Source organism: Lepidochelys olivacea (assembly GCF_965140295.1).
Source record: "Lepidochelys olivacea isolate rLepOli2 genome assembly, chromosome: 5".
NCBI classification, from domain to species: Eukaryota; Metazoa; Chordata; order Testudines; family Cheloniidae; genus Lepidochelys; species Lepidochelys olivacea.
The window spans coordinates 45,590,840-45,607,218 of NC_140415.1; the positions used below are offsets into that span (position 1 = coordinate 45,590,840).

A 16,379-nucleotide genomic window follows, 5' to 3' on the forward strand; every position below is an offset into this window, starting at 1 on the left:
ACATTTTTTAGTACTTAGATGACTTAGTTTAGTGAGACGAAACATGACCTCATAGTAGAGGAGGTGTTTGCTTAACAATAGCAAATGATTAATGTCCACCTTCCTACCACCAATGTCAACACAGGGGGCAGACCTAAAGGGTGGCATCGTTGGCATTTACTAATCAGGTCCCCAGGCCCCCTGAGCAGTTCCAGTAGCTCCTTTTCCCCTTCTTCACCTTGCTGGCCCCTTCAGAAGGAAGATGGCAGTGCTCACCCTACCTGCCCCCGACCTAGAGTAGGGTGGACAGATTCCTTGTGACACCTCTCTCCTAGCAAGAGTGATAGAATGAAAATCTGGAGGGAGGGCATGAGGCAGCACTAGAGAAGAGCTGATGTAGTTGTGTGGTGTGCAGGTGAGTGAGATTGGGCGGGGAAGAAAGCCGAGGGTGTTGGGAAGAGATTGAGTCTTGGGTCAGAGGACTGTGAGAGTGATTCTGAATTGGTGGGGGTGTCCCTTTTTGTTTTGTTGGTATTCAAATTAACCTCTGGGTCTTACACCCCTTCGCACCCTGCTCCCAAAGTTGGCACTACCATTGGCACCCCTACCATTTATTTGCCCACTGGGTCTTTTCCCATAATTCACCCGTGCTTCAGGCCAGCTTAAAATCTAGGGGCCAAATTCTCCATTGATGTAACTATTAAAGGCAATTGAGTTGTGCTGGCAGAAAATTTGTCTCTAGATACAGACTGCTTGCAAATCACCTGAGAAAACCCAGGATAACTCCAAAACACTATTGTCTGCCTAGAATTTATGCATGAGTCACATTCACATTAGGCTGAACTAAAACTACCCATTTGGCTGGGCATTCTGAGCTTCAGTGGGGTAACTGGTCAGGACAGTTTTTATCATATGCATATCGTTAGTCTGACTGCTTGTTCCTAGGAGTGGAGTTGGCAGGCAGAACAAAGGAGCAGGGCAGTCTGTCCAAATCACAGCTAAGTAGGTCTTGTTTTACACTGACTGGCCTTGACTGTGTCCTCTTTAGATAACTGTCTTATCCAGTGTAACTATAACTTCAGTTTGGTGCAGGAAAGGAAATCTGTCAAATATTCTGCCTAGAGGGAGATATGATCTTCAGTCATCCTGTTGGCAAGAGGGATATAATTTGGAGGGTAGCCCTGAAATTATTCAAGAGTATCCAACTAAGAATAATTAATGTCAAAATATTGCATGGACTCTGTCTCCAGTGTGCTGTAATGCAATGGTTATAGCAGATTGCAGCAGATGTTGGTGCTGCCTTGCTCAGTTGGGCAGCTATGTATACAAAATTTGGCCTTGTGCCAAATTCCTAAGTAGTCTACCAAATCAATTACAGCATTTCATTATTAAAAGGTATTTGCATATTTCTGCTACCAACTATTTATCTTTGCTGAATGAGGTATACCATTTTTGGTTTTTAGAAGTCCAAACTTTCTCATTAGACTAAGTTACTGATTCTTCTTCTTACTACAGAACTGTAAGAAGACATACGAACTTTGAAAAGTTCAGTTTATGATTTGTTCCCTTTTTCCTTCCTTTAAAGAAGAAAGCATACTTAGAAAAGGTTGGGATTAGGAACTGCCCAAAGAAAGTGTAAGAAACAAATGGCACTGTCCACAAAAACCAAACATATTCTTGGCAGATACACTGTGAATTAGACTCTGCAAGGCACCCGTCCATGCTATACCATGACAATGGTCCATGAATATTCATAGTAATTACATAGAAGAATGATTAAAAAAAAAAGTTTGTGCATCTTTCAGTTACTAAAAAATTCAGCCCATTATAAACTCTCTTAGAATCTTAAGCTCATTGAATAGTAGCTCAGTTGGCAGAACATTTGGACACATTACTTAGAATGGTGATATCTCATGCAAATCCTTTGGTTTCTTCAAATTGCTCACCCAAGTATTCTAAAACCTGAAAAAACAGCAGCAGCAGTTTGTATTAATAGATAATGATGATAATAAAAATTAATAATAATAATAAACTTTGTGCTTACACTATATGTACTGCTTTCCATCCCTAAAGGTTCTATACCTTGTCTATACTAGAAAAAAGCACCATATTGAAAAACCTGTTAAGATGTTTTAACTAGTATGGTGTTAATCATGATTTTGCCCTTATTGTTAATAAGGACAGTCATGTTTAACAAGATAGCTATTATGTTTAACCCTGGGGTTTTTCTATTCGTCAAAATCACAACTTGGTTGTTTTAAGTTAAATTTACCCCTAGTGTGATAAGGACAGTTGTACTGAACAATGTGTTAGCTGGTTGTGGTTAACCCTCAGGGGTAATCTAGGGTTAATTACAACCTGCTAACACATAATTAAGTATGACTCTTTGTGTACATGTGTTTAATATTGTCTTATTTAAAAGTTGCTATTTAACAAGCTTTCTGACATGATGCTTTGCCCAGTGCAGACATGGCCAATATGCTTTACAAACTTAAGTTAATTTAGCCACATTTCTCCTCAGAAGCTTTATGTTCCTATTTTACAGTTTAGGAAACTGAGGCAAAGAGCAGGTAAATGGCTTGCCTTTGCAGAGGAGGCTCCTAGAAGGATGGCACAGAGCTGGCTCTGAGCCTATTAGAGAAGCCTATGCTACTAAGGATATTCCTTGGTGCAGTTTTACTGCCTTTTTTCACCAACATTTGCAATAATCTTTATTGTGTTTAAAATGACTTAATGAATTAATCTCACCTGACTCTTAGGGCTTGTCTTCACTAGGAAAAAAGATGTGTTCTTACCTTGTGTCATCTAACATGTGGTACTAACACAAGGTAAAATCCTATGAAGACAAGGCAGTTTGTAGTTTCAATCTGTGTTAGCAGGTCAGTCTAAACTCTAAGTTCCTTCCTGTGAACATGTGAAAACTCCAACTGCCTTGTCTTCACTAGGATTTTGCCTTGTGTTAGTTGCCATGTATTAGCTAACACTAGGTAAGAGCACACCTTTTAATGAAGATGCACCCATAGTCAAGTCAGTGGATAAGTCGATAAATATGAGGTGAATACTGTGCTTATCTTGCTCTTTAAAAGGATTTTAGATTGGTCGTTAGCTTAAAGTCAGGATGTTTGGTTAGCATTATGCCTACCTCACATGCAATGTCTATGGAAGCTCCTGCTGGGGCAGCATATCTTCTACTTTAGATCTAACCAAACTACAATACTCCTGTGATTATAGGTACAGACTGTCATTATCCCATCTTACTAATGGAGACATTGAGAAAGAGAGGTTACGTATGTTGCTCAAGGTCACAGAGGGAATAAGCATCGGAGCTAAACAGCTCCTGTGTCCTCAGCTAAGCTTACCAGGTCACACTTTACTCTGCACAGCTAAAACCTTCATGCTGGCTAAATAATTAAGCTCCCTAGAAAATAATCTTTTCCAATTCCAACGCCAATTACCTGAAAAGCTTAGAGTGAATATTCTTTTAAAACTGAGAAAAGATAGAACCAGGTTTAAATTTACCATGACCTTAGAATTGTTTATCACCATTCCCCCACATATAATTCAACTTTATTCCATTTTTCCTGTTTTTGTTCTTATTCACTTATATTGAGTTATAATGTACCTTTTAAGTGGAATTTTATGTTACATTATACATTTAGAGTGACAAACTAAATGGAATAGTTGCAATATACTGACTAATTTTCCTAATAAGAATAGGAAGCAGTTACCAAGTATAGCCAGACATGGTTAGACTGAATCAGTTTCCTAAATCTTAATTTTATTTTAGTGGACAAAATCTAAAACCAAACCAAAGGTGCATAAATGCTGGAAGTTTTTTACCATACATATCAGGGGCCATTTTAATCCAGCCCTGCAGTTCCCATTGGCCAATGGGAGCTGCAGGGTCAGCGCAGCAGAGCCGCCTAGCTGAACCTCCGGGTAGGAGCTGGAGCGGGGGAACATGCTGCTGCTTCCAGGAGCCACTTGAGGTAAGCGCCGCCCAGAGCCTGCACCCCTGAGCCAGTCCCCCATGCCCCAACCCCCTGCCCCAGCCCTGATCCCCCTCCCACCCTCTGAACCCCTTGGTCCCAGCCCAGAGCCCCCTCCTACACCCCAAACCCCTCATCCCCAGCCCCACCCCGGAGCCTTCACCCCACCCCGCCCCAGCCTGGAACACCCACATCCTGAACTCCTCATTTCTGGCCCCATCCCCGAGCCCACACCCCCTGCCAGTGTTCATACCCCAACCCCAATTTCGTAAGCATTCGTGGCCCGCCATACAATTTCTATACCCAGGTGTGGCCCTCAAGCCAAAAAGTTTGCCCACCCCTGATACAAGTGATTTGCATACCCAATTATTTTAGAAATCACAAGTCTGGATTCATTTTGGTGAGAATTTCTTAAGATATAGTTTGTTGTTTGTTTGTTTTTAAAAAGCATCACAGTGTATTCTTTCAGCAGAGTACAGGAATCCTAGAGTGGATCATTCCTTGTCCACTCTTCCAGTCAAGAACATATAGTATAGCAAGAAGCAGGGATCATCAGACTGTTATTTCCAGAGGAGTTGCATAGGATATGTCAGTGCAGAATGTCGCTATTATATGAAAATGCCAAAACCAGGTCCTCCTTGGTACTTTGAATTGGAAGTGTACCTTTTTTAAGCAGGTCTAAGCTTGACCTCATTAAAATTAATGGGAGAAGGATTTAGCCTTATATGTGCAATGAAAATAACAGTGAATGTGCTAGAAACATCTAGAATTTATATCTTGCAAACTGCCTGCTCTAATTGTTTTCGTACATTTCTCAAACTGATTAATTAAAAGGTGGAAGTCAAAAAAATTTAGCAGTCATCCTTAGTGTGCCAGTGATTTGTATACTCAGTAGAGTTAACTGTCATCTATACAGTTAATCTGGAAGTGACCCGTTAAAACAATGCACATCTGTTATCAGGTCATACTCAAGGCTCTGATTATGCTTACTGCATTAACCTTCATGCAAACTGTTTTTCCATTTATAAATGATTAATTTTTGGGAGTGTAGATTCCTCTGTAATTTTGAGTAGAAAGCACTGTGGAAATGAGAAATATTTAAATGAGTGGGTTTCTTCTTTCTTCATCCCTATTCTACCTACAAGTAACTGAAGGGGAGTAATAGGAGCACCATGATAAATACTCCAGAAAAGAGAAGAGTGAAATGATGTGAGTTGAGTTCATCACAATAGGTACCATTTCAGTGCTATGTGATACTGTATTCCTCTCTGATGGACCGCAACCTTGTCATGGTGGAGAGGCTTGCGTGGGCTAAAGACCCTCAGAGCTACATCATCTGGAGCTTTCATACTCCTGGTAGGGTCCCCCTTGGCAAGCAGATCTGTGGCGGGGCTCCTGACTAACCGCAGTCCAAACTTCACAAGACCCGAACAGTGGATGAGGCGCATACAGAGGACCTTTTAGTACTCTGTGGCTGTGAAGGCGGATGAGGGCTTCAGCAGGAGGCAGGCCCCTGGTTGTCTTGGATCTCCTTACTACTGGGTCAGGGTTTTCCTCCTGTCAACTGCCTGCACACCAGTTTCCCTACGTTAAAAGATTTCACGCGCAGGTCTCTGCCAAAGGGCTTGCACCTGCCCACACAAAGTCCTATGGCGACGGATGAGTGCAGTGAAGACAGGAGCAGTGATTTCTGGGAATCTTTAGTCTGTGACTGAGCAGGCCTTTTTAGGATCCCCTCTGCTCACCCCTAATGGGGAGGGGGCTAGAAAAGGTGCCTGACACAGGCTGTCCACACTCTTCTGACTGGATGGCCGCATCCAGTGGGATCACTCAATTCCGTGGCCAAAACAAGAGATATAAGGCAATGAATTTCGCCACCTGGAATATCCACACCCTTATGGACTCTCAGCACAGTGAATGCCCAGAAAGAAGAACTGCCATAATTGCCAGAGAACTGGCAAGACTCAACATTGACATTGCAGCTGTTATTGAGACCCTCTGGGCCAATTAAAAGAGGATGGAGGTGGCTACACCTTCTTTTGGAAAGGAAAGTCACCTGAAGAGACATGCAGATTCACGGGATTGGCTTTGCCATAAAAAATAAGATTGTCAGTCAGATTTTGGAGCTTCCCATGGTGATCAGTGAGTATCTCATGACTCTTTGACTCAAGCTCAGCAACAACCAATCTGCCACAGTCATCAGTGCATACACCCAACACTTGATGATGAGGAAGACGACGACGACAAGGAGCAGTTTTATAGCACTCTTGATGCAATCCTCGCAGACAAACCCATCCTCCTGGGAGATTTCAATGCCAGAGTCGGACCGGACTTCCAACTTTGGAGCAGCACATTAGGCAAAGAAGGGGTGGGAAATGTAAACCCCAATGGCATTCTCCTCATCAGCAAATGTGTGGAGCATGATCTGCTCATCATAAATACCATCTTTAGGCAGAGTAACAAATTTGACACCACCTGGAAACATCTTCAGTCCAAACACTGGCACCTTCTTGACTATGTTATAGTCAGTGCCTGAGATTACGCTGATGTCTGTATAACATAAGCCATGAGAGGTACAGATCACTGTTGGACAGGCCATCAATTAATAAGGTCACTCTTGTATCTGCAGCTTGCTCCACCACACCACAAACACCCAAAGACTAAGCGAAAGCAATACAACATGAAAGCACTTCAAGACCAAGCCAGCTGCGAGATGTTACAGCAACATCTATCAGAGAAACTCTCTGACTTGCCTGATAACATCATTGACATTCAAGAACACTGGGATCAACTTAAAAATACCATTCACAGTGTATGTGCTTAAACTATAGGATATTCCACTCATTAGCACCAAGACTCGTACGAAAACAACAAGGAAATCCTAGCATTAATTCAACAGAAAAGAACTACATTCTGTAACTGGCAAAATGATTCCTTTAACCAATGAAAACATGAGGCTTATCATCTGCTCAAAGCTGAAGTCCAAAGGAGGCTATGTGACATCAAAAATAAGTGGTGGCAAGAGAAGGTCTCTGAGATCCAGGGTTTCATAGACCAGGATGACATGAGAAGCTTCTTCCGAGCAACAAAAGCTATATATGGGCGAAGCTCCAAAGGTCCAACCCTCTTATGTTCCCAGGATGGTTCCACCCACCTCAAAGACAGCGAGGCCATTAAGCAACACTGGAAGGAGCACTTTGAGAGCCTCTGAAGATACCATTCAGTCTATTTCACAACGCTCAGCGATGGAACGCTTTGCTGATCCCCCATCTTCTGAGGAAGTCCGGTATGCCATCACCTAGACAAAAAATCACAAGGCTTCAGGCCCAGACGGCATCCCAGCTGAGGGTTTTAAAGCTGGTGGAACAATGATCCACTACAAACTTTGCCAACTCCTTGACAAAATCTGAACCTGCGAAGAAATTCCACCTGACTTTAAGAACACCCACATTGTTACAATATTCAAGAAAGGGGACAAATCTTTGTGCGGGAACTACAAAGGCATTGCCCTTCTTTCCGTCGGAGGAAACCACCTTCTGCCCCTTGCCGAGGAACTCCTCCCCAAATCACAGTGTGGCTTCAGGCCATCCCAAGACACAACTGACATGATCTTTGTGGCATGACAGATTCAGAAGTGCAGAGAGTACTCCTGAGGGCATTCTGCACCAAAAAATTAAAAATTCTGTGCACATTTTAAAATTCTGCAAATTTTTTTATCAAATAAATGTGGAGGCTCCAGCATGGCACTGGGGAGCACAGGCCACTGGCTGCGCAGAGGTGGGAGATCACTGTCCAGCTCCCTGCTCCGGGACACGGACTCAGTGGTCATGCCATGCAGAGGAAGAGGAAGCCCCGTCCTCCCCAGCCCAACCAGGACTAGCAGCTGAGCCCAGCGCAGGGTAGGAACCACCATTCAGGTCTTCCCCAGTCCCACTCCCTTCCCCACGGTGATTTACCTCTCTGCCAGCTGCCCTGGGCACCCGAAACATACTGCTGGGGAAGGTTGCATGACCACTCTTGTGGCTTCCCTTTGCTTCCCTGTCAGAAAGTCATTTTTCTGTAGGAAAGCAAAGAAATCTGCGGGGGGACATAAATTCTGTATATGCGCAGAATTCCCCCAGGAGTAGGAGAGCAACACTAGGAACTGTTCATGGCATTCATTGATCTAACCAAGGCCTTTGACTCTATCAATCATGATGCCCTATGGAAGGTGCTGTGTAGGTTTGGCTGTCCACAGAAATTCATTTCCATCATCAGACTACTCCATGATGGGATGACTGCCACCATTCTGTGCACCGGCTCAGAGACCAAACCATTCATCATTCGCACTGGTGTCAAGAAGGGCTGTTTCATTGCTCCAACACTCTTCTACATTTACCTTGCCCTGATCCTGATTCTCATCTGTGACTACCTTTCTGATGGAATTGGGACTGAGTATCATATGGATGGTCAACTCCTGAATCTCCGATGTTTCCAAACAAAATCTAAGATCATGAGAATTGGCATCACTGATCCTTCAGTATGAAGATGACTGTGTCATTCTTGCACACACAGATGCCAACCTGGAAAGTACCCTAAATCTTTTTGCCGATGCCTATCACAGCCTGGGTCTCTCTCTCAACATTGGGAAAACCAAGGTACTCTATCAGCCCTCACATGCACAAATTACTCTTCATACTCCACAAATCGCCATCAGCGGGGAACCCCTGGAAAATGTGGACCATTTGCCATACCTCAGCATCCACCTCTACCGAACACCCAGCATTGACACAGAAATTGAATACAGAATCCACTGTGCCAGCGCATCCTTTGGAAGACTACTCAAAGAGGTCTTCCATGATAGGGACCTGCAAACAGGCACCAAGATCTTGGTTTACAAGGCAGTTGTCATCCCCACCCTTCTATATGGGTGTGAGACCTGGATAACCTATAGATGACATCTCAAGCAGCTGGAGTGGTTTCAACAAGCTACCTCAGGAGGATTCTCAGGATCATCTGTGAAGACTGACGCACTAACATCAGCCTTCTCTCTGCAGCCAACATCAGCAGTATAGAAGCACAAGTCATGAAACACTAATTCCACTGGTCTGGCCACTGTGTACATATACCTGATACTTGCCTCCTGAAGAAGCATTCGTCTCTCTGTTAAGTCAGGGAAGAAGGGCTCTCGGAGGGCAGTGGAAGAGCTTCACACACGTACGGAAAGTACATGTTAAAAAGGGAGGCATTAACCCAACAAACTGGGAGGACGCAGCACAGAACAGAACACAGTGGGACCACACCATACAGCTCACTTTGAGGAGAACAGTTGTGCTCATGAGACAGAAGTGACAAAGGAGGAAAGAAAGGGAACAACAGTCCAGCCAACAGCTATGTCTCCTCCAAGATTACACCTGTCACTTCTGTGGGAAAATCTGCAGGACACGAATTGGGCTCCTCAGCCACTTAAAAACCCACCAATGAGCCCCCTTAACAGACATCATCCCCACATTGAGGGATAGCCAAAGATACTGTATTCCCCCAAACTGTGGGTCACAGTTCTCTCATGGGAAATTTAAAGGTGATTCAGCAAAGAAGATGGTCGCAGTGGGGGTGATTTGGTGTTCACATAGTTTAGTGCTGGCAGATTCCCATCTTTGTGTCATTATTTTATAACATGGAGATCTAAAGATATGAATTTTTGATCTATTTTAATAGAACAGGTGGAACTTTTCTTTGTCAGTTTTCAGTCTGAACATCCAATAATACATCAGCATGGGCAGGAAAGGCTTGATTCTGTAAAGTTATGTTTATTTATTCAGCCACTACATATTTCTGTGTGGTATATAGGATTTTGGTCAGAGTGTGGCCCCAGGTAACAAGGGAGACAAAGTTGGCACTGAAACTAGTTGGTTTGTGTTAGCTACGGAGCTGTAGCCATTTTCTTTAATAACTGTGTCCCATGTAATTGGGACTGTGATTCCATATAGCATGACATCTTTTATCTACAATAACTTATATAAAACACAAACCCCACCATATTATCCAACCTCTTTCATTATAAAAACATTGTGAACATGTAAATGAAATATGTTGCAGTCTGAATGGAAAGGAGGGGTAGGTTGAATATACAGGCACTTGTTTGAGGAGTTACGCAGAAATTATTGCAATACTACTGAAACAGTCATTTACTCTGATTTGTCCTCTTGTTTCCTTATTTCCCTGGGCAGGACTCTCCTCTCTACAGAGGTCTTCGAAACTGGGATTCAATCTGAATCTCTTTTGTTATCATCTCTAACTGCTCCAATTTACCCAGTAACATGGGAAAGTCCCCCCAGTCATATTCAAGGCTCAGTTGTGTGTCTGTGCACCAGCTTACCTGCACCTTCTCTTTCTCACATTGACCCTTCCATTCTCTTCCTAGCTTCATTCACACATATATTGCCAGAGTGGTACTGCTGGTCTGTCACTCAAGCAGAAGACTGCCTCCTCCAGGAAGCTGCCAGAAGGGCTCCTCCATTCCCACAGGATATTTTCCCTGATCTACTTGTGAGAATCAGGGGAGCTGCTGTTCCGCTTTAGCAAGGCTGAGGAAGAGGGCTTCAGATGATACTGGGTAGGATGTGGCAGTGGAGGTGCTATGGTATCCCATGAAGTATTAGATCCTGTGGGGAGGAGAACACACCCTGACACAGAACACCTTAGTGGGTAGGGAGGAAAATGCCACCTCCACATCTTGGAGCAGAGGGACCAAAGAGGAATGTGGTGAACTACTGTCACTCTTGCAGATGGCTTTTGTGTCCAAGCAGGATACAGGATCCCAGTGAGAGGCAGGGCCACAGAGGTCTGTATAATGATGTGCCAATGGTCTAGATTATTTCATTGCATCCTGAGAGAAATAATGGCATTCTGGCTCAGACTACTGATGGGGCCAGTTTAAACAGCCACTTCTGCAGTATACTGGATTTTATTGCACATGTAATTCTCCTGTCATTGGAATACTGGGTCTTATAGGTCTCAGATCTAGACAAAAAAAGAGGAAAAAATATCTGATTGTTTCATGTTTGTGGACAAGAAATAATATTTGCCAAAAGGTTTGATTTAATCTGTATTTTTATATAATGTTTAATTGACAAGAAAACAAGTGAAGACACATTTAAATACTTGCATCTATAACCTTGTCGCAGATCTTGTATAATCATTCATCATCATTATCTTTCACTTTTTCAGCCAGCAGACTTCATAGGAAAGCAAGCACTGAAGCAGATTAAAGAAAAGGGGCTTAAACGGCGACTGGTGTATCTCACCTTGGAAACAGCTGACGTTGATCCAGAGGGAAATGAAAGTGTGTGGCATAATGGCAGAGTAAGTACTATACATCACTTTACAAGAAACTAAAATTCATTCTCTAGGATTGGAATCCCACTTTGTGTTTCAGGTTACTTTTACTGGAACAGGACAGTTTGGTACAATAATATAATTTTTGAATTTCCATGTACCATGGCAGGTTCTAATTGTACACAAGATTTTGAAATATAGAATCTCTAAATTAGAAATGGAAAAACCTCCAGTATTAGGTCACCTATTCTGTCCTCTTGCAAGTACAGGATTCTACTTACAGTATATTTCAAAATGATTTGCATAAAAGAAAAGAACAAAACCACAAACCAAAGTTTAAGCCACCAGGCCATCTAAGTACAGAGTAGATGATGAAACAGCCATTAACAGTTAATAAAAATACTCAGCATGAATATAAAATGTAAATAGCATTTGTTTCAGGTGAGATCTTAATCAAATATAATAGGAATTTAGCATCCTGCTGGTAATTTTTCCAGTGGTTCTTTGGGAGTAAGAAATTCCTAACTTACCTGACAGAACCAAAAATGGAGAATGCTATGAACTGTATGACACAAATGAGACCGTGTATATTTGACTGTTGATGTTAGGGACACAAAAATATTTAAAGTATTCAAAATAGTGTAAGGTGTATTTTTAAAAGTAGAAGTTAGTATGGTACAAAACCCACTGAGTGTTGGAAATAAGGATAATTTTTTTTCTAGGTTGTTGGCAACACCACATCTGGAAATTACAGCTACAGTACCCAGCAGAGTCTGGCTTTTGCATATGTCCCCACAGAACTCAGCAAAGTTGGACAGAAGCTGGAAGTTGAACTGCTAGGAAAAAATTATTCAGCAACTATTGTAGAGGAACCACTGGTTCTGACCGAACAAACAAGAACACGTCTTCAGAAAAAGGGTGGGAGTGTCAAGATGTAAACCCAGAGGGCAGTTACAGTAAATTCTCCAATATCAATTGGTTTGACTTACAACCATGAAATACAAAGGAGTCAAACTACTCTGGTTCCCAATCATTAAGGGTGAGATTCTCATTTGCCCTATACATCCATGCAGGGGATTAAGGGGATTTAAGATGGCCCCTTGATTCATTGAGTGGACTGCCCACATCACTGCTCTGAGCACAGGGGGAGGAGAGCAGGCTCCTGTGGACACATGCTCCCCCATCCTCCCAATGCTTGTGGACAGGAAGCGGGTAAAGAATCAACGGTCATTACTCAGCTTCTCCACACTCTCGCAAGCAGAACTGAGCTGGTGCAAGGGGGAAGTAGTCTGCTGTTAGTATGAGCCAACAGCAAATTATTTCCCTTCTTTCAGGGTCACTTTTCTTTCCCTGATATGCTCCTGGGGCAGTGCAGCTACACATTGCCCTTTCCCTGTAGTCTTGGCAAAGTCACAGCCTTGTCCCCAAAGGAATAGTTACTTAGTTCCACATGGACACATTCTGAACAAAACTGAAGTTGCTCTTGAACATTGGCTTTAGAAATTATTTTTTTAAAATTCAAACTGAGTAGATAATATTTTTTCTCCAGCTGTGTTATTCTGGAAGAACTTTTGATGGAAGATAGAAATTCAGTCCTTCCTAATCAAGAAATTCTAGAAAGGACACTCTTCCTATTGATTGAGTATTTTGCCATGGATCAGCTAGTAGACCATATTCAACATTATTCAACATACACAATATTACTGCTCAATTTCTGGACACAATCAAAACGTACAAACTCTTGCACCATTTTTTGTTTAGTTCTTCTTTTCTCGATTAAAAATTAAGCGATGGTGACAATGTGTTGTCATATACAAATAATAAGTGAACATATGTATTTAAACTGCAGTATTTCATTCAGTGTTGTTTTTGATCATCCCAATAAGCAAGATTTTGGATACTGTAGGAGAATATAAACATTGGAAATGTATTAAATTATTATAATAAACTTGTTAATTCCATAAAATATTCAGCATCTACTGAGACACAACACGACCATAATAATGCCATCCTAAAAAACCTTTTTAAAGGCTAGAATATTTGTTCAGATAGCACTCAACATTAGTCTGTTGATAGTCCTTTTCAAAGATCATTGACACAGAAAAAGGGCCCAAAAGTGCATAGCCTTCCAAAGGAATTGGAACATTCTAAACCTTCAGCAAAGAAGCAGAGGATAAATAGAATATGCCAGTGGAAACACTGTTTGAATAATGAGCACCTACATTTGTCAAAGATTTAATGCAAGTTGACATTACATTTTGCAGTTCAGAATATCCTTTTACAAAGCAGGTCAAACTAAAGTATAAGAGCTGACAGGCTTGCACATAGAGCTATCTTGAGTGAAAAATCCATTTGGAAATTATTATCTGTTATATATTCATAAGTGATTTAGGGTCATTTTGCTGAACGAATCAGAGATTTTTTTTTCCTAAAGGTGACATTATTTGTAACTGAACACTTTGTGTACGTTACTTTGCAACTTTTCCCCCCTCTGGTCTTTAAAGAAAACTAGAATACAAAACAAAGCACTGTGATTTTATTTAGAGCAAGGGAAAAACCCCTAGGAACACTGGGTATTTCTCAAGAACATCCAAATTCACTATTCACTGATATGCTGGAATGTAGAGTACAGTAATTACTTTAAAAAGAAAAGGAGGACTTGTGGCACCTTAGAGACTAACAAATTTATTTGAGCATAAGCTTTCGTGAGCTACAGCTCACTTCATCGGATGCATTCAGTGGAAAATACAGACTGAATGCGTCGGATGAAGTGAACTGTAGCTCACGAAAGCTTATGCTCAAATAAATTTGTTAGTCTCTAAGGTGCCATAAGTCCTCCTTTTCTTTTTGCGGATACAGACTAACACAGCTGCTACTCTGAAACCAGTAATTACTTTGAGGCTTACACTTCTATCTTCCTTATAGGCTACAGTACACAGAAACATTTATCAAACAATTGTGGAAGTCACCTCTGCTTCAGCAGTGACTTCCTCATTTACATGTTGAAGCTAGATGCAGGGTTGCAGTTTCCTGGCTGGCTTGGGAAAAGGTGCTCTGAACAATGTGTGGACCAGCCAGTTGGAATGCAGGAGCTGGAGAATGCCACTAGCTTCTTTCACTACCTTGTAAGGCCTGGGCAAGAGCTAACCAATTGCAATCCATGTGCTCAAAGGAGTTCAGAGACTGTTCACTGCATGCATGTCTGGGGATGCATAGTATTCCAACTGGGGTGAGGAGATGAGGCAGGTCTGTAGACCAGCTGCACTGCAGGGATCCATCCTATGATGCAACATTCATGTTCTGCCTTCTGCACTGAGTATTCAACTACACATCTGCACTATCCTGTACTTGGATAAATGGCTAAAAAGCCCCAACTCGGTAAACACTTAAATGTGAGCTTAAGTTTAAGCATGTACTTAAGTCCACCCCTGTTCAGCAAAGAACTTAAATATACACTAAGTGCTTTGCTGAATTGGGAGCCAAGACCCAAAATTTGCCCTTCAGGATCCTGGAGCACAGAAAGATCCAGCAAGCTCTAAAGACTGTGAGGATTTACACTCTAAAGAGGGAACTAGCCCAATACTGCAGAAAGTAAATACTGATCACTTCCCCTTCCTGGATGCTTCCCATTGTCAGCCAACAGGTCTTAAGTTTTGTCTGGATTGTTTCTCAGCCAGTTAACTCTCATCTATTTTTAAGTCTGAGGCAAAGGATGGGGGAACAGAACAACTGTGGGAAAAGATATAAAGTAGAGTATTATCTCAGCATATTGGTGATAGGCCAAAACATCTCAATGTCCCTTATTGGCCTTAATTGTGACAAATGGGATACCGTAGGGAGCTCGCTGCAAGGATAAGTAGCTACAACACCACTCCTTGGCATCTTCCAGAGGAAAGAGTGGAACTACCATGTTGCGTCCATACTGTAACTCCCACTTGTAAGTCAATGACTCATAATCAATTATGTGAAAGGCTGTTGACAGTAGTGTTTAACATGGAACAAAACAAAAGAGGAACTCACTCATTTTGGTGGCTGTCATCACTTGTCTAGATATGTAGTGTTGTATCATCTTGTGGTCACAGGATGCAGCAAGAGGACGTGAATGGGAACAAAACTGTATCTGAAACACATTTTTGTTCCAAGCAGATTAATTAAACAAGTGTATAGAGATGGAAAGATTGTAATGGCTTTCTGCACCCCTATTTCTAGCAATGCCACCATTTAAACTTAAGTGGGGTAGAAAATTTGTAATAATGTAAAAAGAGACAAGACTTGGAGGGCCAGAGATTCTTTAGAAATACCCAATTAAATATCCTGCATATGAAAAGATTAAAGTATTTTTGAGAGACAGACTTTGTAATAATATAGTATGTGTTATTTACCTTTTTTTATACCAGTATTAATATCCAGAGAAACTTTTGGACATTACTCGTATACCTGAATTACTGTACTCAGCTCTTATATACCAGGATGAGATGTGCCTTAGAAATACTTTATACAGAATTAGAAAAAATATGGATTCCATAATTTTGTCCATCTCTATAATGATTTCATTACCATGGATCTCAGTGTAGTATTTATTATGTGGTATCTATGTCTGAAACCAGCTTGACCAGAAGGACACAGAAAATATATGTTGGCCCAGAGTTGTCTTCAGCACTGCCTTTTCCAGTCCCTGTTGATGTCTGCGGGCTTGTAGAAAATTCTCTGATCTTGATAATATTTTCTCCGGATCTTTCAAGTGGAAATAGAACTAGCAGGTTACTGACAGTAGCACTATCCAGCCCTTGACTGTGCAGAATAAACTGTTTGCTATGTACGTTTGAGTCAATTTAATTTGGTGTTTGAACTTCTGTGTTATCAGAAGATTCAGACAAGAGAGCAGAGACTTTTGGAGGAGTGGGATAAATCATTAACAACTTAAGAAACTCTCCTAATGGAGGATGTTTACTCAGCTACATCTGAGGGAAGGGAAGAGAGTGGAGACCTTTTGAAAAGAGACAGAGGTATTATGAATTCTTTATATCTAAGCTATGTTTTCAACAAAACCGCACACAGGTTCAAAATAATTAATTGTAATGAACAAGAGTTCTT

General features: G+C 41.7%; 1 protein-coding gene across 1 annotated transcript in view; it reads left to right on the forward strand.

Moving 5' to 3' along the window:
• The window catches only part of DMGDH (dimethylglycine dehydrogenase), a 67,995-nt gene extending 54,862 nt beyond the window's left edge, over nt 1–13,133 (forward strand). Inside the window, exons 15-16 of the mRNA XM_084628482.1 lie at nt 11,178–11,312; nt 12,008–13,133. Of these exons, the coding sequence (XP_084484608.1) occupies nt 11,178–11,312; nt 12,008–12,223 (351 nt within the window). The 3' untranslated portion in view covers nt 12,224–13,133. The remainder of the gene's footprint in view (nt 1–11,177; nt 11,313–12,007) is intronic.
• Nucleotides 13,134–16,379: the final 3,246 nt, after the last annotated feature.